The sequence below is a fragment of the Ostrinia nubilalis genome, chromosome 28 (genome assembly GCF_963855985.1).
Source record: "Ostrinia nubilalis chromosome 28, ilOstNubi1.1, whole genome shotgun sequence".
Taxonomy (NCBI): domain Eukaryota; kingdom Metazoa; phylum Arthropoda; class Insecta; order Lepidoptera; family Crambidae; genus Ostrinia; species Ostrinia nubilalis.
The window spans coordinates 7,973,402-7,997,224 of NC_087115.1; the positions used below are offsets into that span (position 1 = coordinate 7,973,402).

A 23,823-nucleotide genomic window follows, 5' to 3' on the forward strand; every position below is an offset into this window, starting at 1 on the left:
TAAGGCAATTAACTGACATTGAAACGGCAAGGCTAGTATATTTTAGCTATTTTCATAGTATAATGTCATACGGCATATTGTTGTGGGGCTCAGCCGCGGACATTGAAACTGTGTTTGTTCTGCAGAAGAGAGCAGTGCGGGCCATTTATAACCTTGGACCCCGATTTTCCTTGAAAGATTTTTTTAAGGAAATTAACATACTGACAGTAGCTTCACAGTTCATTTATGAAAACCTTTTATATGTCCGCAAAAATATAGAGCAATTCACGAAAAAGAGCGATTTGCATAACTTTAATACAAGAAACAAAAATAAACTTGCCGTTCCAAATTTCAGATTGCATAAGATTGGTAATTCATTTATGGGAAAATGTATTAAATTCTTTAATAAATTACCACAAACTGTTGTAGAACTACCCATTCATAAATTCAAAGCACATATTAAAAGTACCTTAATGAAAAAGGGCTACTATAAAGTCGATGATTATTTAAAAGATAAAAATGTTTGGGATACTTTACTGCCTAGCTCGCATAAATATTTATAACTTTGTACATTTTAAAGCATGTAAACCTTTGAAAAAGAGGCTGACAATAGTGACTGAGTTTCTTGCGCTGCTTCTTCTCAGCACTGGCCCATTTATTGTCCTGAAGCAGTGGTAGGGTTAATACTGGGACGTGTAAAAGTGCTTTTTTTAAGCCTATTTACAGAAATAAATGAGTTTTATTGAGTTTTATTGTTTTTTTATCACTACATGCCCGGACACATTGTATAAAGTTACAAGCAAACCTACCGTATTTCTGTATTCTGTGGCACTGCGTCTTATTTCGCAATTTCGCTCAGTATCGCCCGTCCTATCGCAGGGGTGAGAGTGCGCGCGGTTGTTTTACAATTTTATATTTACGAACATGTTTGATAGTTATTTGTGATACTAAAACTATGATAATAATATGTGATTGTGTTGTACTTGAGATGATATTCTAAGGATGCCTGGACGTTTTTCAAAGAGATTTGTAAGTTTTTAGTTTTAAGCACGTTTTGTTTTGTTTACAAAATTAAATGAAAGACTGTAGTATTGGCGATAGAGTCGTAAAATGAAACTATTAATAATAATTATTGTTTTCACGTGGTTATTTTTGCATACGTTACAGGATAATTTAGTGGATTTCCGTTACATTTAATTTTGATTACAAAAAGTTATTAGGGAAACGTACCTATAGGCGTTTCTGGAACTAATTTGTATCTACTCGTAAAAACTGCTAATATTATTTAAAAAAAATGTATAAATTATAACATAATAATTTTTAAGCTCAGCTCACCAACAACTAAACTAAATAATAAAACGATATGAATTGAACACCAATAACATTTTTGACTAATTTAGCAATATCAATTGCCTGACAAACTAGGTAAAAAAAACCAAACGTAAGGAAATTAAATAGCAATTTAAACTTAAAACTTATGAATCGTGAAAATAATTTGTAATTGTTAGTTTTAACTTTGTGCTGTGCAGTTAAAAGCGCAATTTCAACTGAGATAACACAAATGATTACAAAAGTTAAAATTACATTGTGGAGTTTATTTATACCGTTCCAACTTAGTTTTGCAGTGTACAAAGTGCAAGCGAATAGATTAACTAAGTACAGTGACTGCACACCCGACTACACATCATTACAACTGAATTTAAGATGGCCACAGTGTTAATTTGATATCATCATCATCTCAGCCATAGGATAGGACGTCCACTGCTGAACATAGGCCTCCCCCAAGTTTTCCATGTTGCCCGGTTGGTAGCGGCCTGCGTCCAGCGCCTTCCTGCTACCTTAATAATAATATGCCTGAAGTTTTTACGCGGAAAGCTTTTTTTTTTAAGATTATTAGCAATTTTTATTGCACAAATCACTTATAGTCCCGTTAGCCTCTCGTGGTAAGCTAAATAAGCTTGTGTTATGAGTGGGCTCACCACAATAGTCGAGCGGCGCGGTGGGATTCGACCTCACGTTCCTCGGATCTCGAGTCGGCCAGTCCGACCCCTTCACCGTTCGGCTATCGTGGCTATCTTTAGAGAAAGATAGGCAGTTTCTCAATTTTATAAATTAAGTTTATCGTGTTGATTTCTATTTCCTTTATTTGAAAAACATACAGCTTATACAGTGTGTTTGGGATATGGCTAGCGATAATTTAAGGCGATGTTATTATGTAAATTTTATCGACAAAAATGCCCTCAAACACATCGTATAGTAACTATTTCATGATTTATGTGCTAAATTAGGCTCCAGTATGATGAACTACAGATAAACTTGAATCCGGAAGCTTTGGCAAAGAAAGAGTCTATACTCGTACATGCCATACAAGATCTTATTTTTCTATTTATAGTGATGTCGGTCGATGTCAGAATCGGCGCCAAAGCATGGCGGGGTCACAGTCAGGCGTTTAAAAGCATAGAAACGCCTGCGCGTTTCAAATGAAATCTAAATATTTAATAGTTACCTAAAGCAGGCCTGTTCATCTCCGCGAGTTTACATCGAAAACAAAACACGCACGATGGCCCACCTACAGGATGCTATTCGACAAGGCCTCACATACGAGCGAACATTGACTCACGCACGCGTATTCTTTGTATGATGGAAGAAAATAAAGAAAATGGTGTACTAAATACTGTGCAGTATTTAACTGCCTAAATAATAATAAAAACACAGAATGTACTTTTTTAAGTTGCCTCAAGACACTGTGAGGTAAATAAGTAGTTAATAAATCATGTATTTCCTCCGCCATTTTTCGCAGATTGGCACCTCACGTCACATTATTTTACCGAAGTCAGCCCTATAGCTTCGGCGCAGTGCCGATCACTGACGTTTGTCAACAAAATGGTGCTTGACTCTTGAGACTGGCTAAATTACACCATATTGTTAATGACATTGAGCACACATTTTTTTAAATACCTTCGCGAAGTAAAACTTCTGTACGTAGTACTTATTATTATTCTGTGCCTAAAGTCTGATTTTCCATAGATGTAAACAAACACTTGTACAAAATTACATTATAATCACTTACGTTTTCTTAGTATCATACACATTATTTCACAAGCTCATGAATCCAACTTTATTCTTACGATGAAACATTATTATGAAATCTAACATAATATTTGAATTATGATTTATACCATTATAACTATAACAGTGATTTTTAAATTGATTTGTTCTAGCTGCCCCTGGCCAAAGCTGCCCCCCTCTATCCTACTACAATAATTTCACTTTGCGATTAACGAGAGATTTTGTGGCATCACTAGTAGATCAACTGACATAAACTAAAAATACGTCAATGTCAGTTGGCAATATTTGTTTACATCTATGGAAACTAAAGAATCAGACTGTATGTAGGTCCTTTTCAGGGCACTTGAATATACATCCAGGCCTGTTCATCTCCGCGAGTTCACATCGAAAACAAAACACGCACGATAGCCCACCTACAGGAGGCGATTCGACAAGGCGTCACATACGAGATACGAGCGAGCATTGACACACGCACGCGTACTCTTGTATTATGGAAAAAAATAAAAAAATACTGTGTAAAAAATACTGTGCAGTATTTAACTGCCTAAATAATAATAAAAACACACAATGTACTTTTTTTAAGTTGCCTGAAGACACTGAGAGGTAAATAAGTGGTTATTGTTATTCATGATAATTCATGCAAATTCATGTATTTCTTCCGACATTTTCCGCGATTTGGCACTTCACGTCACACATTAGTTTGCCGAAGTTCGCCGAGCCAGCTATTGTCAATTATTATAGGTGTCAAACAGGATAGGGTCTTTGCGCTGGTTTTCGTCCAACTATCGGAGTTGCCAACTTTGTGATCTTAAAATACCCTTACATAAATGTATCATATTATTTTATGTCGTTCGAGTGCTCATAAAGGCAGTCAACTAAAGTCCATACTGCAACGCACACACAATCCGCACCGTAACGTAAACGCCTTGCCTCGCCGATGACAGCGCGCGAAGGGCAATGACAGCTCGCAAAACACTGACGTATATCAATGTCTCATGGACTTGGCGTAACTTTTTAAAATAAACGTACTCGGTACATTACGCACACATTTACACGCATTATAAATACATACACGATTTAAGAAAACAACATGGCCGCAATATAGGCAATCAGCTGACAGGTATTTGTGTGTGTGTGTGTGCGTGTAGTTGTCAGCTGATTGCCTATAAATATGTTGTTTTCTTAAATCTTGTATGTAGGTACCTACTCGGCACAAGTCAGGTAGTTAGTGACGTCACATGAAAATGTTGCCAGAATGAGTACTGACCAAACATTATCTATTTCTTTTTTTTATACATCACCAGGGGTAAGTTAGAAAGAGATAAACAGCTGTTTGTCATTAATTTGTCGAATTTTTGTATAGATCTATATTTCCTCTCCACTATTACCTCCATGCCACAAAAGGCGATACGTTGTTGATCCCTTTCCCTTTGATTTGCCTGCTATATGACCTGAGCTATGCTTTAAAAAAATGACCCTTAGTCATCTAAGATTTAATTTTGTATGAAGAAGTTTAATAAACACTTAAAATTGTGTTTATAATGCTATCAATTAGACATACGTGCCAAAAACTTTTCCTGTCAGCACGTTTTTTTTCTAGCGCGATGATTTCTGCAATGTACCGGTGACCGGTGTATGGCCGCGCATTTACGTAATTTTTTGGAACTCACTACTTTTTAAATTACATTTTCATTTAGGTAGAACTGTTGCTTAGGCATTATAGATTGCAACAAAACTAGCGCGGGATGGCTACTGCCTTCTGTGAATACAATACTTTGTATTCAAATTTTACGCATGTGTTTATGGCAGCTCAGTGAAATGGACGAAAACCGAAGTTAGATAGAAAACCAGCACAATGACCCTACTTTCAAAAATTAATATTGCGATTTTATAAATCACTTAAACAACTTTATATTAATTTGCGGTACGAAGTACGCCGGGACAGCTCGTAAAACAAATTCATTATTTACATATTACTAATTTATCAACTTTGTTCATTGTTAGTTCATTAGTTGTTCGTGTTTCGTTTGGGTTAGACCAAGAGCCGAATGCAAAAAATAAATGTTACTTAATTATATTAATCCTACAAAAAACGGACGGACGTGTGCAAGTCTAATAGCCATATACTTGGTTAACTCATTTTAAAAAGTGCACAAAAACGTTCTATGTTCAGACAGACTATATTATTATGACGAATCTATAAGGGTTCCGTTTTTGCCATTTGGCTACGGAACCCTAAATACCGTATCAAAATCTGTTGCATAGTTTTAAAGATCTAAGCATACATAGGGACAGACAGACAGGAAAGCGACTTTTTTTTATAATTATTACGTAGTGATGATGGGCATATTATAGACCAAATAAAGACATTTTGATTTAAGGGGGGGACATCGTAAGAGCCATTCACATTTTTATCAGAAAGTTAATAAATTAATATATTTAGGTTTTTGAAATCTAAAACAGCCAGGAAATCAAAGAGGCAAACATGATACCTTTGTGATTTTATAGGAATTTTATTGTAAAACACGGTCATATTAAACTTTTATAAAAAAATCCAGAGGTAAATGTTTTTTTTCGAGAAAATTTTTTCTAATCGTGTTTTCGAAAATATCATCCCATCACACATACGTTCTGTAATACATAATATTGAAAACAGTGCGAAATATGGTCAATTGCAGTTTTCACATACTAAGGGCCCATAATGAAATTAGTAAAATGTTTGTTTATGTAATAAAATTTGGTTTGAAATACCTACTGAATTGAATTTTTATTTCTTACTAGCTTTTTGGCTTCGCCCACGTGAAATAAATTGTCACAGTTATGTGTGTTATAAAATATTTAGGTGCTAGCTCTTACACTATATAACTGGCGGCCGCATGTAGCTGTGCGTTGCCGCGAAGAGCAGTGAATGCAAGTGTGGTGCGCTAGATGGCGACACAGTAGCTTCTTGTAGCAGTCAGCCCTATAGCATCAAGACAGTACCGATCACTGACGTATGTCAACAAAACGGTGCTCGACTCTTAAGACAAGCTAAATTACACCATATTGTTGATGACATTGAGCATACATTTTTTTGAATACCTTCGCGAAGAAAAACTTCTGTACGTAGTACTTATTATTATTCTGTGATACATCCTAAATATAACCACCACTTTTTCGTTTGATCAATGTCGTTTCTGTTGAAAAAAGTATTCCTTTTTTTGTGTCTTAAGGGACTAAGAAAACATACCTTCTCTCTCACACCACTGCAACTCCTGTTATCCATTCACAAAAAATGGGTGGGGGGAGGGTTTAGCAGGTCAGCGGAGTTGTAAATAAATTAGGCTTCGCGCGCAAACGGAGGTCGCTGGTTGGTTGGTCGCGTCGCGATTGTAGTTTCAGAATGAATGTTTTTTTGGTATCCAAGATCTACAGCTTGGTATCCAATGAAACCCAACCATTGAAGGTTGAGTAGTCGGGATAGCTTAACTTCAATTTTCGATTGTTGGGTCCACTGGCCCATTTATTGTCCCGAAGCAGTGGTAGGGTTAATACAGGGATGTGTAAAAGTGCTTTTTACAAGCTTTATATTGACTTCACTTGTTAGTATGTGTGGGACAAATCTTGCAACTGAAATTAAGACCACTTCTCCTCAACCGATTGAGCTGAAATTTGGTATACTTATGTAAGTACGATGACAATGCAATGTTATGGTACCATTGAGCTGGTCTGATGATGGAGTCAGGAGGTGGCCATAGGAACTCCTAAACGAAACGACGGAATCGCATCGAGTTTGGGTTCGTTGGATTTGTCTTTTCGAGCAGTTTCGTGCTAAATGATGTCCAGGGTCATGATGATGGATTAGGGAGGTGGCCATAGGAACTCCCTAAACGAAACGGCAGAAACTCATCGAGTTTGGGTTCGTTGGATTTTTCTTTTCGAGCAGTTTAGTGCTAGATGATGTTCAGGGTCCTGATGATGGAGTCAGGAGGTGGCCATAGGAACTCCTAAACGAAACGGCGGAATCGCATCGAGTTTGGGTTCGTTGGATTTGTCTTTTCGAGCAGTTTAGTGCTAGATGATGTCCAGGGTCCTTATGATGGATTAGGGAGGTGGCCATAGGAACTCCTAAACGAAACGGCAGAAACTCATCGAGTTTGGGTTCGTTGGATTTTTCTTTTCGAGCAGTTTAGTGCTAGATGATGTCCAGGGTCCTGATGATGGAGTCAGGAGGTGGCCATAGGAACTCCTAAACGAAACGGTGGAATCGCATCGAGTTTGAGTTCGTTGGATTTGTCTTTTCGAGCAGTTTAGTGCCAGGGTCCTAATGATGGAGTCAGGAGGTGGCCATAGGAACTCCTAAACGAAACGACGGAATCGCATCGAGTTTGGGTTCGTTGGATTTGTCTTTTCGAGCAGTTTCGTGCTAAATGATGTCCAGGGTCATGATGATGGATTAGGGAGGTGGCCATAGGAACTCCCTAAACGAAACGGCAGAAACTCATCGAGTTTGGGTTCGTTGGATTTTTCTTTTCGAGCAGTTTAGTGCTAGATGATGTTCAGGGTCCTGATGATGGAGTCAGGAGGTGGCCATAGGAACTCCTAAAGGAAACGGCGGAATCGCATCGAGTTTGGGTTCGTTGGATTTGTCTTTTCGAGCAGTTTAGTGCTAGATGATGTCCAGGGTCCTTATGATGGATTAGGGAGGTGGCCATAGGAACTCCTAAACGAAACGGCAGAAACTCATCGAGTTTGGGTTCGTTGGATTTTTCTTTTCGAGCAGTTTAGTGCTAGATGATGTCCAGGGTCCTGATGATGGAGTCAGGAGGTGGCCATAGGAACTCCTAAACGAAACGGCGGAATCGCATCGAGTTTGAGTTCGTTGGATTTGTCTTTTCGAGCAGTTTAGTGCCAGGGTCCTAATGATGGAGTCAGGAGGTGGCCATAGGAACTCCTAAACGAAACGACGGAATCGCATCGAGTTTGGGTTCGTTGGATTTGTCTTTTCGAGCAGTTTCGTGCTAAATGATGTCCAGGGTCATGATGATGGATTAGGGAGGTGGCCATAGGAACTCCTAAACGAAACGGCAGAAACTCATCGAGTTTGGGTTCGTTGGATTTTTCTTTTCGAGCAGTTTAGTGCAAGATGATGTCCAGGGTCCTGATGATGGAGTCAGGAGGTGGCCATAGGAACTCCTAAACGAAACGGCGGAATCGCATCGAGTTTGGGTTCGTTGGATTTGTCTTTTCGAGCAGTTTAGTGCTAGATGATGTCCAGGGTCCTTATGATGGATTAGGGAGGTGGCCATAGGAACTCCTAAACGAAACGGCAGAAACTCATCGAGTTTGGGTTCGTTGGATTTTTCTTTTCGAGCAGTTTAGTGCTAGATGATGTCCAGGGTCCTGATGATGGAGTCAGGAGGTGGCCATAGGAACTCCTAAACGAAACGGCGGAATCGCATCGAGTTTGAGTTCGTTGGATTTGTCTTTTCGAGCAGTTTAGTGCCAGGGTCCTGATGATGGAGTCAGGAGGTGGCCATAGGAACTCCTAAACGAAACGACGGAATCGCATCGAGTTTGGGTTCGTTGGATTTGTCTTTTCGAGCAGTTTGGTGCTAAATAATGACCCAGAGATTGAGATACAACTAAAAAGTCCAAAAAAAATTATAATAAAAAAAAACTTTTTTAAAAACAAGCTTTATCCTGAAATGCAGTTGTACTAAAACGAAAAAAATAATTGTATGCTTGGTTCAAAGAATTTCGAAAGCTTGTAGCGCAAACAGAAAAAAAGAGGAATAAATTCCATGCGCGATACAAGCTTTCGAAATTCTTTGAACCAAGCATACAATTATTTTTTTCGTTTTAGTACAACTGCATTTCAGGATAAAGCTTGTTTTTAAAAAAGTTTTTTTTTATTATAATTTTTAAGAGTCTATTTGCAAATATAAATGAGTTTTATAAGTTTTTATGACTTTTAAATGCTTGAGAGTCAATAAATGCCACTTTGGGTACTTCACCGATCTAGATGCTTTGTATGTTTTCGTCGTTTGCCTACATAGTATTATTTTTTTGCGTAGATCTCTGGTCATTGAAAGACGTCGTAAAATCACTAAAAACATACAGAGTGAAGAACAGTTGTGTTCAATAAATCAATTTTATTTTATCTTGGTCACTATAGGCCTCTTAAAGATGCTCAAAGTTGCACAGCGTGCTATGGAAAGGGCTATGCTCGGTGTTTCTAAAGAAACGTAAACGAGATCGAATCAGATATGAGGAGATCCGTAAACGAATTAAAGTCGCTGACATAGCCCAACGGATTAGCAAGCTGAAGTGGCAATGGGCAGGGCACATAGTACGCAGAACTGACGGCCGATGGGGCAGCAAGGAAATCATTGGGGGAGGTCCATGTTCAACATTGGACGACCTGTGCTGAAACGATGAAGATGACTCAATATTTTCTTTGTTTACATCGAATACAATACATACTGTTTGTATCTGACTTGACTCTGACCTGATTTGAGCATGTCGCATGAGGTCATCAGAGATATCGACGAGTAGGGCGATATCCACGGAATCGGAGTTTCATTGACGCTGTGACATTTGATAGTCGTCCCTAGACGCAAGCCTTGTTCGAATTATTTCAGTATATAGAGCGTATCTTCACCTTAAAGGCCGGCAACGCACCTGTAACGCCCCTGGGACTGCGGGTGTCTATGGGCGACGGTAAGGCCTCAGCCTCGAGTTTAGCGGGCAGCGGGGCGGGAGCGGCGGCGGCGCGGGAGCGGCAGGATCTTATGCGTAAAATCAAATAGACCGGTTCTCGAAAACAGCGGCGCGGCAGCGGGGCGGGAGCGGGCAACGAGCGGGCAGCGGCGCTTGAGCGGGCAACGAGCGGGCAGCGCACTCCTTCTTTTGCCCACAATAAATCGAGCGTTAGGAATAAATTTGAATCGAAATAAAATTGTCGCCGTTGTTCAAACATTTCGTTTGCGAATAAACGCCGCCGCCGCTCCCGCCCCACTGCCCGCTAAACTCGAGGCTGAGGCCTTATCACTTGCCATCAGGTGATCCGTCTACTCGTTTGCCTCCTGTCACTTAAAAAAAAGTATTTTAGTCGATTAACTCTCTAAAACTGATAAAACACTCTCTCATCATCATCATCATCATCTCAGCCACAAGACGTCCACTGCTGAACATAGGCCTCCCCCAATACTTTCCATGTTGCCCGGTTGGTAGCTGCCTGCGTTCAGCGCATCGTAAAGGTAGCAGGATGCTACCTTTATGATGTCGTCGGTCCACCTTGTGGTGGTCCACCATGCCGCGTTTTTTGGTACGCGGCCTCCACTCCAGAACCTTGCTGCCCCATCGGCCGTCGGTTCTGCGTACTATGTGCCCTGCCCATTGCCACTTCAGCTTGTTAATCCGTCGGGCTATGTCAGCGACGACGCAACACTCTCTACTGACCAAAAAATCAAATTAAACTTGTCGATGTACTAGTAAGGCTGAGTTGCACCAACTTAATTTGACCGTAACTATGATATTAACCGTACAACCAAAGTCCAAACTGTGGAATGGACTGTCGTCTGCGGTGTTTCCGGACGGATATGACCTACAAGCTTTCAAGAAGAGAGCGTATCTTCACCTTAAAGGCCGGCAACGCACCTGTAACGCCCCTGGGTCTGCGGGTGTCTATGGGCGACGGTAATCACTTACCATCAGGTGATCCGTCTGCTCGTTTGCCTCCTGTCACATAAAAAAAACCGCTGTTTTGTATGGAGTTTGACAGATTTTTGACGTTTGTTAAAATTAAAGTAAGATGGTGCAACTCAGCCTACTAAGTAATCAACAAAATCTTTTTTTGTTCTATTTATAGTAGTAGGCCAAGTTCATTATTAAAATAATTAAATATTATTGATATTATTATCATGGTCAAATCAACGGTCACGTTGTGTGTGGAAGTACGATAAAGTTACTACTAATATTAATGCGAAAATAAGTCTGAAGTGCTCGGAGTCTCCCTGCCTGATTGAATCAGAAATGAGGAGATCCGCAGGAGAACTAAAGTGACTGACATAGCCCGCAGAATCGCTAAAATCAAGTGGCAGTGGGCGGGGCACATAGCTCGAAGAGCTGATGGCCGCTGGAGCAGGAAAGTTCTTGAGTGGCGACCACGAGCCGGAAGACGTAGCGTGGGCAGGCCTCCCACTAGGTGGACCGACGATCTGGTAAAGGTCGCGGGAGGTGCCTGGATACGAGCGGCGCAGGACCGGTCTTTGTGGACGTCTTTCGGCTGAAACAACAAGTCTATAGAATATCTATGTCAGTTTGTTACCTCCTTAAACCAATTAAATGAATTAATGTAAATTCGTTTAAGCCTCAGACCACCGACTTTTAGTTAACGATAGTTGGGACCGATAATTTGTATGAACAATCGGCCGATACCAAATCTGTGTAATGTGCGCACTTCCTTCATTCCCATACTGATGCCGACAAAAAGGCTGCCTGCAGTCTGTCTGCGCCTATAGTCTGGTCTGCGAGCACGTAGAATTTTGTCCAATGACCCCAAGCTACCCATCCTTATTGCACAAGCAGACTGGCGGTTCGCGGCGTCGTCCGTTCGGGCGGGCTTGAAGATTTTCAACTACCCTCATATTGTCATTCGTTACACTACCACTAGTGATGTTACCACGACACACAACACTCACAGTATCCGTATTCGTACTTGCCAGCAAAATTCGCGATTTGCATTTATTAATCACCGAATTCCACACTGGTGACAATAAAGAAATTTTTATGTTTCTTAATTTCAATCGCTTCTCGAACTATCCTAGTGTGATAATACCGATCAGTGGAGAGGATTTTTTGTGTAACTCCGTGATTAACTCCTGTTTCCAGTAGGTGTTCAGCTACGGCGGATTTGCCGTTGCGTCTGTCGATTTTTCGCAGCCGAAACGTCAAGCCGTGAGTACATAATGTAACTCATTCATAAACGTCGCGTTAAGACCCGTGTCTTACTATTTTAAGTGTAATAGACTCCCGAATAACTTTATAAATAATTTAAATAGCTTTTATAATTATAGGTAATCAATTGTAACCTGATAACTGTTATCAAACATTAGGTTTTCCCTAAAACAGCGGCCGCGACCTTATTGTGACCGCGTGCTATCACGAACATTAGGGGAAGTTCAAGATTATTTGGGACCGTTTTATTTATTTGGACGCGACGCAGTTAGTTTATTAATTCTAATTTATTATAGGACTAGCGTTTGCCCGCGACTTCGTACGCGTGAACCTCGTTTAATTACTAATGATGTTGATAGATGGCGTTTAACGGCTTCCCCCGCATGAATATTTACAAACGTCAAAATTTTTTGGCTGTAGATTTTAACCAATGACCATAGATGGCGCTTTTTACCCACGTCTTATTATTTATTGAAATTTATTTTATCACATATCGTCATAAATTATAGCCTATATGTTAATCTGGGTTATAAACAATAATACTGTAAAGTTTCGTCGAAATCCGTTCAGTAGTTTTTGCGTGAAAGAGTAACAAACATGTTGACATCCAGACATCCATACAAACTTTCGCATTTATAATATTAGTAGGATATTAGTAGGATTATAGGATTAGTGACCATGAAAGTATTATTTATTTATTTATTGGCAAAGATCTACCAACAACACATCGTATAAAACAATATTTAGATGGATTTTAATTAGCTTCACCTTCTTCCAGTTGGCAGAAGCAGCGCTGCTCTTCCTTGCCGTAACCAGCGCCCGCGCAGCTTGCCCCGCCGGCTGCCGCTGCGCCCAGAGAGGGGGGCAAGAAGAGTACCGTTGCGAGAGGGGAGGGGACAAGTTCGTCGTCATCGTGGATGTGAACGAGAGGGCGCAGGTCTACTGCAAGGTTGGTGTACCAACAGGTTCGATTGTTTCAGCCTAATGACGTCCACTGCTGGACACAGGCCTCCCCCAAGGATTTCTTTAACAAACGGTCTTGCGCTACCTGCATCTAGGTATTTCCCGCGACCTTTACTAAATCCTGGTTCGTGAGCACGTAGAATTTTGTCCAATGACCCCAAGCTACCCATCCTTATCGCTCGCGCGTAATTATGTTGCTGTCGCGCTCGCACACTCACTGCGGGCGCCCGTCGCACAGTCGCGACCAGGCTTTAGATAGTCGGTCCATCACGTTCTTTATCAGGTTCAGCATCAGATTTTTAGTCTCTAATGCGGGAGCATGATCGTCTCTCCCTAACTTACAATACCAGCATCTGGTCATTTAGCCTCTACTACAGGAACGACCCAGCATCAACTCACTCAGTCTTTACTGCTAAAGACTGAGTGAGTTGATGCTGCACGACACTTTTTCCCTAACTTCTCAGCATCAGGCATCAGGCCTCTTTTTACCAGAAGCAATTTGCTTCTGGTAAAAAGGATGAGGATGAGGATTTGGCCTACACTCTTTAAGTCAGAGCACTTATAGGGGAGGGCAGGAAGGGTACCGCTACGAGGGGGGAGGGGACCGTCGACTCGTCGTCGTCGTGGATGTGAACGAGAGGGTGCAGGTTTTCTGCAAGGTTGGTTCGGCTTTAGAGCCCACTGCAGAAGCACACATGATTTAGGGTTCACTGCTGGAGCACGCCTCTTCTTTCCCTAACTCCAGCAAGCAAGTCACTCAGTCTTCACTGCAGGAGCATGACTTGCTCTACCTAACTTCCCAGCATCAAGCCTCTTTTTACCAGAAATCCGAGCAACGCAGGTTCGTGTTCTGCCGCCGCTCGACTATTGTGGCGAGCACTCTTGTAAAACAAGCATAAAAGCTTAGTACGAGGAGCTTAGAGGTTCTTCGTAGCGCTGGCCCACATTCCCGAAGCAAGGTTAAGGGACCCTGTGCCGTAGAAGATGCTATGCTATGCTATGCTGAGGGATGGGTTTAGGTACTCCGAAGAGTGCTAAATAAATCGACGCATTTGAGTGCTGCTCATACACATAATTTATTACTTAAGTGATTTACAGGCGTGAACTGAACTTGTGGGACGTATAACCCTTACTTTGCGTTTCATTCCAGGGAGGTCGCCTCAGCTGCGCCAGCTTCCCCCAACTCACAGCAACCCACAACGGGGTCCTGCCGACGCTGCAGCTGGACTCGTGCTTGCTCCCGGACTCGCTTGCCTGCTTACTGCCACGGCTGGGGGCAGGAGCGGTGGGCGCCTTGCGGGTGGAAGGCTGCAGCGAACTGACTGGTTCCCATGTTGCAGAGTTGAAGGGACTACAGTCGCTGTGGATCTTGGACACTGGTAAGTAGTGTTATTATTGGTTTTTTGGGACCTATGGGTGGGATCTATTGTGGTAGCCCTTGTCTTTAGAGTACACTGCTTAGTCACGTTGAGTCTATAAATTTCTAGATTCTTTGGAGCGTGATATCTGCTATCTCATCCGGGTGCATGATGTGTCGCCCGAGATGGATACTTCTTTTGCTCATAAGCGGGCCGCATGAGCAAAGAACATGCATGGCCGTTTCTTCTTCTGTATGGCAGAATTTGCACAGAGTTTCCTCGGTCATGTTCATGTTTGATTTGTGTTTGTTTAGTTTGCAGTGGCCGGTTAGTATTCTAGTCACTGCACAAGCTTTGTATCTTTTGAACTATAGCAGTTCCTTAGTTAGTACTTTGTTGCTATACCCCTGAGTTGCTATACTATGAGTGCTTTTGAGTGTTTTTGTTCTAATGTAGACTTCCACCACTCAATAGCCTCTTGTTTGCTGAGGGCGGTTAGTAGTGTTACCTGTTGCTGCTTGATGGGCATTGACTGCAAAATCAAAATGATGCACTTATAAGTAAGCGCGTCTCAAAATAACCTTGAATCCTTTTTACTTCTTTTAAACATTACTGCGCCTAAAGACAATAAATTCGTGGCAAGAGCTAAAAAGTTTACCAAGGACGTGTGAAGCCTTTTTTATAATCCTGTAAAATTTTGACTTTTCACAGGTTTCCAAAAGACGCTTCCTTTCGACGCTATAGCAAGACTCCCAACCCTCATAGATCTCCATGTGAAGAACAGCATCATCCAGCTGACGCCGAGCCTCGTCCAGAACACACATCTTCAAACGTTAGAGCTGGGACTCAACCACATCAGAGAGATCCCTCCTGGCACCTTCAGAACTTTCCCCAACCTGACCCGGCTGTTCTTGTACGGGAACAAGATTGAAAATATATCGGAAGAGGACTTTGACGGTAAGGTTTAGTTTGTGTCCCACTGTCGGGGTGTTCTCCTTTAAATTCTGCCTTCCAGGCGAAGCGAGTCGCTTATCATTGTGAGTATCGTAAGCGGCGATTGCCGAACGATTAAGGTATGAACGAACGCGGTTTCGATCCCTGCTGCCGCTCGACTATAATAACAATAATAAATAAATTATTTACACAAACTTAGGTTAGCAATACAATTGGTATAAAATACTATTACGATGACCCCACTTGTAACACAAGCATATTTAGGTTACCACCAGGGGTAACGGAACTAAAAAAAACGTGTTTGAACCTGAATCTGTATGCTCAGGTCTGCACAACCTCAGGCACCTGGATCTATGCCGCAACCCCCTGCGTACATTGCGCGCGCGCGTTTTCGCCAGCCTGCCGGGACTGCGCCGCCTCACGCTGGCACAGACCGGCCTGGAAGTGATCAAGACCGGAGCCTTTGAGGGACTGGCTGACCTTGAAGAGGTAGGTATCATCTGACATACAAGACTATTTCCACTTCTCGTTCCTATAGCAACTCAGTAGTCAGGATCTACAGCTTGTCCACCAATAAACCAGAGGGGCAGAGGACGTACACAACAGTCCTCCATCGCGTTCGGTCTTGAGCTTCGCGTTTGATCCCGCTCCAAGTCTTGCCGATCATCTTCGCCTCGTCTACAATGCGCCAAACGGGTGGAGGAGGCCTGATATTCGCATATTTCTCCATTACTTACTTCTTATACGACATCCAACCAAAGGAAAAGAAGGGGTAGTCCCTTTAAAATCAGCTGAAATGAAAAGGTCTACAAATCAACACATCTCTAACCATCTACCGTCTTTCTGCTGAACACAATCACTAAATCATTCCTTCTCTTCCAGATCGACATCAAAGCAAGTAAATCCTCGCTGAAGTTCGAGAGCCTCTCTCTATCCAACCTGCCAAGGCTCAAGCATATCCTCATACACTCCACACCGCTATACCCTCTACCAGAAGATCTATTCACCAACTCCAAAGCTATATACTACATAAACATCACTAAGTGCGGTCTCAGTGAACTTCCAAGGAAGTTATTCCGCGACCAGAGACAAATGAAGATATTAGATCTGAGCCACAATAACATTGAGATACTGCCCGAAGAGATTTTCTGGCCTCTTGACAATTTGGCTGAGTTGAACTTGACTGGGAACCTGATTGAAGTGTTACCTTGGTGAGTGCTTTTATTCTTATTTTTAGAGGATACATTCTTTAAAATTAGGTGTGTGAAGGGTGGATTCGACCAAACATTAATCTCAGAATAAATCGTCAGTTATTCGACATTTTGACATTTTCCCATACTGAAAGTGTCAATGTGCCAGATATACCAGAAGTTATTCTCGGATAAAAGTTTGGTCGAATCGGGCCTAAATCGACTTTAATGATCTTTGGTTTGTTTTTATTTAATGGCACAGTTCATAAGATGTTTTTTGTGAATTTCGTATGAATTTTCTTTTCTCCACACCCAAGCAGAGCTTTAAACCAATTCCAGAACGCCTTCTTCTTACAGGAGGCTCTTTGAAGGTCTGACCAACCTCAAATCGATCTTTATTGACGACAACCGTCTCTCTTTCATCTCGCCTTCCACCTTCAACGGGCCAAAGAACCTTAACAGACTGTCCTTACGAAACAACCAATTAATGCTTGAAGACGGTAAAGAAGATTCACCGTTTGGAGATCTGAGTTATCTAGAAGAAATAGACTTGAGCGGGAATTTGATAAGGAAGGTGTTCGACGACTGGCGGCTGGCGTGGGTACACTCCATAAGGACGATAGACTTGTCCAGGAATAGGATACGTGCTTTGAGGGTAAGTGAGTTTTAGCTTCTTTTATATTATCATCCACATCAGTTTGGGTTTTTATGGAGGTCAAGCTGTAGATCCTGGAGTTGCAGGGGTGGGAACAAGAGGTGGGAATAGTCCCGTTTATATCATCCACAAAGTTCTCGAGTAGCGACCACGAGTCAGACAACATAGTGTGGCCTGCCCACTTCCCTTTCACTAAGTTGACAGACGATTAGGTGAAAGTCGTGAGAAGTATATTACTTGGATGCAGGCAGCGCAATACCCGTTGCTATGGAAATTTTTGGGGGAGGCTCTTGTCCAACAGTGGACGTTATTTGGCTGAAATGAACAAAGATCCACAAAATTTATATTCATTGGATGAATTATGTGCCTGGGTATTAAGAGGGACTTATGGCTTAGGACAATATAATCTTATCGTTGATTTCATACGACAAATTAATGTATGGACTGATCTTCAAAATTAATAAAACGCCTCGATAAATAGGCAAGCTGGTGACGGATATGCTGACCCGAGAAGACCTACAACTACAAGATAAGTTAAATAACAAAAATTGTAAATGATTCCGGGAATCATTGCTTGCTCACTGATATCTGCTTCCGGGGAAATTCCAACCACAGATTGTTTGAAGTACAGGAACTATCGGGCCAATTGCCATTTTATGCTTACTTTAAAATGTAATTAAACATCCAATTTTATTGATCTTGGACGTAGGACGTAGGAAGGCAGAACGAAGACCTCATAAAGATAAGCAGGAAGGCGTTGGATACAGGCTGCTACCGACCGGTCATTATGAAAATCATTGCGGGAGATCTATGTTCAGCAGTGGACGTCCTGTGGCTGAAATGATGATGATGATGATGATGATGATGATGATAGTGATCTTTCCTGGAAAGGCCAATGTAGGTACCTAATAGGCTAACGCACTAGGAAGACATAGTTAAGGGCTAAGGAATCTCACGATCGAAGTTCTAAAATTTGCATGGGAAGAATTTTGTGACAAGTTATTATAATATTAATGCTTCGTTTCAGGCACAAGACGTCGAGTTCCTCGGCTTCAACGTGACCGTGGATCTTCGGTACAACAACATCACCACCATCGCTGTGCGCCCCAATCTCCACGACGCTACGGAATACGACGGCGCGACTTTCCTTTTGGGGAACAACCCTATAAACTGTAATTGCGACTTGCACCCTTTCTTGTACTTCACTAGACACCACCAAAACCCAAAATTTGTTTTAGAAAACACACTTTGTACTTCTCCAAATATCTTGATCAATAATTCAATACACGACTTGCCTTTAGAATCCTTATATTGTGATGTTAATAATAGTGAAGGATGTCCAGAATCTTGTTCCTGTAAAATTCGACCGGAAACTTCTACGATTGAATTCGATTGCTCCAGAACTCCACCTCTAGGATTTCCTGATGCAATGAGCGTTAATATGAAAAGTACTAAAGTCAGAATCAGAAATATTCAAGTTCCTATGAATTTACCTGAAAATGCAGTGTTTTTAGATCTCCACAATTTGAGCCTTACTGAAGTGCCTGATATACCTGATGGTATTGTGGAATTAGATTTAAGAAATAATGATTTAACGGCAATACCAGAAGATGCTTTGAGAGATAATCTGACTTTGTATTTAGCTGGTAATAAAATTTCGTGTTCCTGTTGGAATAAGCATCAAATAGATTTGTTATACAAAAGTAAGGATAAAATCAAAGATTATGATGCTATAGTGTGTAACGACGGGTCGTATTTGGCTAAATTAGAACCGGGGCATTTATGTGACGTGTGGTGGGCGACCGTAGTGGGGTCTGCCTTAGCTGCTGCAGGCCTACTGGCAGCAGTGGTGGTGGTTTTAGTCTACTACCGCATCAGAAAGATCGAGAAATTCATATACACTCGCGGCTGGCCTCTCCCCCCGTTCATGTACGAAGAAGACGTCGACAACAGAACTACCGACGTTCTCATATCTTACCCCGATTCGTTAGAGAAATTCGTTGTAACTCAACTGGTTCCACTTTTGAGGCGCGCTGGGTTCTCGGTGAGTCTTCGCTGCGTGAACTGGGATGTAGGGGACTACCTTCCTGTGAAAGTCACCAATTTGGTCGAGGACTCTCGTAGGACACTGGTCTTGTTGTCCAATGATTACTTCGAATCGGACGCTCGGCTTGAACTTCGCGCTGCTCTAATGGACGAAAGACGCAGCAAAAGAAAACGAGTCTTATTGGTACTTACAGAAGAATTACAATCCGATCCCAGTCTGGATAGATTCATCCAGACGAGGAATAATTTGAGTCTTAGAGACGACCAGTTCTGGGAGCAGTTGCTGACGCAATTGCCAAGGAAAAGGAAGCCGAAGGCGAAATCAGGTCAGAAAATGAAAAATGTGCGTTCGACCCTCCATCAAGACATGTTGTGCAATTCTAAGATGTCTTTGAACAGGTTATGACCTTTACATACGTAAATAGTTCAATTTTTTATGTCCTAGTCTAATATTTAGTCAGTTATTATTCCTAGAAACTAGTGTTTCCAAACTAGTGTTTTTCTTCTTCAAAAGCGTACAGCGGTGTCACGTGTAGGTGGATATAAAGCGTAACATTATTTTCAATACTCAATACATAATTATTTATTGCATCTATGTTATAAATAGCCAATCTGTTATAACATCAGTACTATGCAAGTTCAAATGTTAAATATTATTCGTTTAGTTTAGTTAGTTAAAATATTTTTAGTTCATTAAACAGGATAAATTGTGATATTGAAATCATTGGAATCCTTTTAAAATAAGACTCTAATACTCATGTTCATAGCGTTAGAGCCGAGTTTTCCCAAATATGAGACAAATCCAATAAGTTATTGTGTATATTTTTACTATTTATTTGTATTAATAGTGTGTCGAAATAAGATGCCACATTGTTAAGCTTGCTGTTGGTCTGTAAAAGTTTTTTATTTATTGCCATTTTAAGTCATTGGATCCGGCTTATTTGGGGAATGTTTTTTTTATGTGACAGGAGGCAAACGAGCAGACGGATCACCTGATGGTAAGTGATTACCGTCGCCCATAGACACCCGCAGACCCAGGGGCGTTACAGGTGCGTTGCCGGCCTTTAAGGTGAAGATACGCTCTCCTCTTGAAAGCTTGCAGGTCGTATCCGTCCGGAAACACCGCAGACGACATTCCATTCCACAGTTTGGTTGTACGGGGCAGGAAGTTTCTAGAGAAACTTACCGTTGTGGACTGCCAACCATCTAAGTGATGGGTATGGAAGTGCTGTCGGGTAGATCGGTGGCGAAAAGTGGCGGCAGGAATAAGTCCGGACAATTCTTCGGAGCACTCCCCGTGATACATGCGATAGAAGATGCACAGTGAGATACATCTCTACGCAGCGCCAAGGGGTCAAGCCGATCCGAAATGTCCTGGCAGTCAACGATTCGAGCTGCTCTCCGTTCAATGCGGTCCAGAGGGAGAAGCTGGTACTGGGGCGCACCTGCCCAAAGATGAGAACAGTATTCCTATTTCCGTATTATTATGAGGCCGAAACTGCGCCTTGTAAAGTTGCAGACGATGGGCTGGAGTGAAATACCGTCTCGATCTATTGAGCACACCAAGCTTCTTCGAGGCTAATTTAGCCTTAGTGCCTTTTCACACGTTCCGGTTGCTGGCTATCCGGCGCCGGGTACCCGGTGGTGAAGTGTATGGGCATGGTACGGAGCTTTCACATGTTCCGGCGTAAATTAATCCGGCAGGCGGTCGCCGGGTGCGCGCCGGATCCACCACTGTACGTCCGGTCGCCGGGCACCGGTTAGCCGGCCGCCGAACTGACAGTGGTGTATGGAACACGCAACTAGCTTTCACACGCGCCGGCCGGTCAGTCGTCCAGGTACAGTCTGCGAGAGTTGCAGTTTCTCATTTTTGTATCCTGACGTTGCAAAGAGTTCTTCAAACGGTTATGTAATTCATCAAAAGTAGTTGTACTTGAAAAACCTGTCTTCATGTGCTCGTAGATCTGGGAATAATGTATAGAATGCACCTAATGCTTCTCTTTTCATATTAATTGCATGAACCCAATAATTTCTTGATATTTCTTTCCAGCGCAGATATTTTCGTCTTCGATATTTTATTTTATTTATTTTATTATGCATAACTAGGCAGGTATTTGATCAAAATCGCACCTGATGTTAAGTGGGATGCAGTCTAGGATATAAAAGCCACATTGCAATTATTTGTTCACGGTCCATCTTTGAAAGTATGAAATGAACGAGACTGTACTCTTGTCGGCTCTCTAGTCGATCAACCGGAGCGTGTGAAAGCTCATTTGACGCCGGGTAGCCGGCGCCGGTTAGCCGGCAACCGGAACGTGTGAAAAGGCACTTACCCTCTAAGTGACCACGGAACTGGACTTCGCTCGATATGTCGACACCAAGGATTCCGATATTGGCTGAGGCAGTTAGGGGAGTGTTCTCGAAACTGCGGGATACCATCTTTTTGGCGGTGAACGCGCAAACTTGTGTACCATGTATCATGAGTAAAGTTTTATTTTAAAAGGATACCAACGATTTAAACACCCTGTATTAGTACGTAATTTGGTTCATAAGTTAATGTGTAGTAATGCTGCGGGTAGACAATGAAGTGCCCCTGTTCGAAATAATGAGGGCTATCGTTTTAGCGCTCACCAGTTAGCGCCACTGTAGAGTAAGGTCCTGTCACTTGCTAGTAGCGAAGACAGTGGCACCAACTGGTGAGCGCTAAAGTGGTAGGAGGACTATCGCATTTGCACTCATCAAGATGGCGCCACTGTAGAGTAAGGTCCTGTCAATCGCCAGGGGTGCCAACTGTTAAGTATAAAAACGATAGCCCTCATTGGCAATATTATTGTCTAGCGCCATCTATACCAAATAATCGTGCGCCTGTCAGGAATTTGAGACTGATTGTTTATTTTAAGTACAAACATTAATGTAAGTTTCGAATCTTATAAGTTCTATTATATTATTGAAAATTAATTGCTATTCGTTTTACTTACTGCTTGGTCGGTATTAGAAATGATTGTTGCGACTTGAGCGTTGAGAAAACGTGGAAAAGTTGCGAGGAAAGTAGTAAAACAATTTTTAGGGTTCCATAACTCAAAAGGAAAAAGCGGAACCCTTAGGAGCACTTTGTTGTCCTAAATTAAATAAGTACTTAGATTAAGTTTAAATACGTTGTAAATATTGATTGACTTCTAGTGTATGTCTTGTTGGTTGTTCTATTAAATAAATAAATGATTAAATTTAGATTCTCTTGAGTTTCGAGGTATATGTTTTTGCACCATAAATGAAAGTATCTTTGTATATAACGACTTATGTAAACTCAGCATAAAATGTATTTAAAGGGTTTTTTTAATGATAACACAATTTATTTATTAAACCAATACTTACTTTGATTTGGTTGATCAAATAAGTTTAAATAATAAGGTAATACGTGCCATAGCCGTTAAAGCAACGAAATATTAAATTTATTTATCAATAAAATACATTAAGATCTGATGGAAATATGCACAGTTTTAATTTGTATACCCACACCTTTTAAGAAACTTCTTATTTTGTTGTCGTTTTGTAACAGAGCAAGAGTAGATTCTAAAGAACGAAAGACCTAAGTATATACACACTTTTTAAAATATCAAATAGGACCAGTTTATTAATAAACTAGCTTTTTCCAGCGGATTAACCCGCGTGAAACTTAGATTGTCACAGATTGTCATAAATTAAAGCCTATACATATGTTAATCTGGGTTATAAAAATATTAACTATAATACTGCAAAGTTTTATCAAAATCCGTTCAGTAGTTTTTGTGTGCAAGAGTAACAAACATGTTAATCCAGACATCCATACAAACTTTCCCATTTATAATATTATAGGATAGTAGGATTACCTCAAAAACAGTTAAAACCACCGACCACGACAAAAAAGTTTTATAATCAGCGACTGATAAACTCTTGATCATTATATTGATCTGCAATTATCGCACTGATCAAAATAACCTACAGTTTTCCTGCTAACTTAAAAATACTGAATGTAAACACAGCAGCCGCTTTGGATTTAATACAATGTGATAGAGTTCACTTTCGTGTAGCAGGAGACAACCTGTTTGTCGATAGTGATGCACTAGTGCAGGTATCGATGTTAAATTTACTGCCTAAAGACTGTTGTGGAAGAGCTCTACCTGCCTAACGTTTGCTTTAAGGTAAGTATAGACTACAGTCTGGTCGCCGAGCACGTAGAATTTTGTCCAATGACCCTAAGCTACCTATCCTTATCGCTCGCGCGTAATTATATTGCTGTCGCGACTGTGCGACGGGCGCCCGCAGTGAGTGTGCGAGCGCGACAGGAATATAATTACGCGCGAGCAATAAGGATGGGTAGCTTAGCTTGGGGTCATTGGACAAAATTCTACGTGCTCACAGACCGGGCTTTAGAATCCAGCGGCTCGTTGTTCTGTTACACGTTTTGTTTCTATTCTATACTCACCTTTACACCGCGAGTTAGAGGGATCTGGGGGAAACTTAACTCCAGTTAAGTCATTTAATGTTGGGAATTTGGATTTCTTTACAGATTTTAATGTCGGTCCCTACAAAAAAGCGTTATAACAAAGATTATGACTCGGTTTCTGTATTGAGATTTTCGGCTTAAACATCATCTGCTAATCACATTAGAACTTTTTTTATATTAAGATTA

General features: G+C 41.4%; 1 protein-coding gene across 1 annotated transcript; it reads left to right on the forward strand.

The window, feature by feature from the left end:
- The first annotated feature begins 857 nt into the window (after positions 1–857).
- Positions 858–22,612, forward strand: LOC135085239 (protein toll-like). The gene is made up of 8 exons (XM_063979995.1): positions 858–1,008; positions 12,767–12,937; positions 14,102–14,330; positions 15,021–15,266; positions 15,589–15,752; positions 16,146–16,474; positions 16,811–17,108; positions 18,136–22,612. Exons 1-8 carry the CDS (start codon positions 982–984, stop codon positions 19,558–19,560), a joined length of 2,889 nt encoding a protein of 962 aa, XP_063836065.1. The 5' UTR covers positions 858–981; the 3' UTR covers positions 19,561–22,612.
- Positions 22,613–23,823: the final 1,211 nt, after the last annotated feature.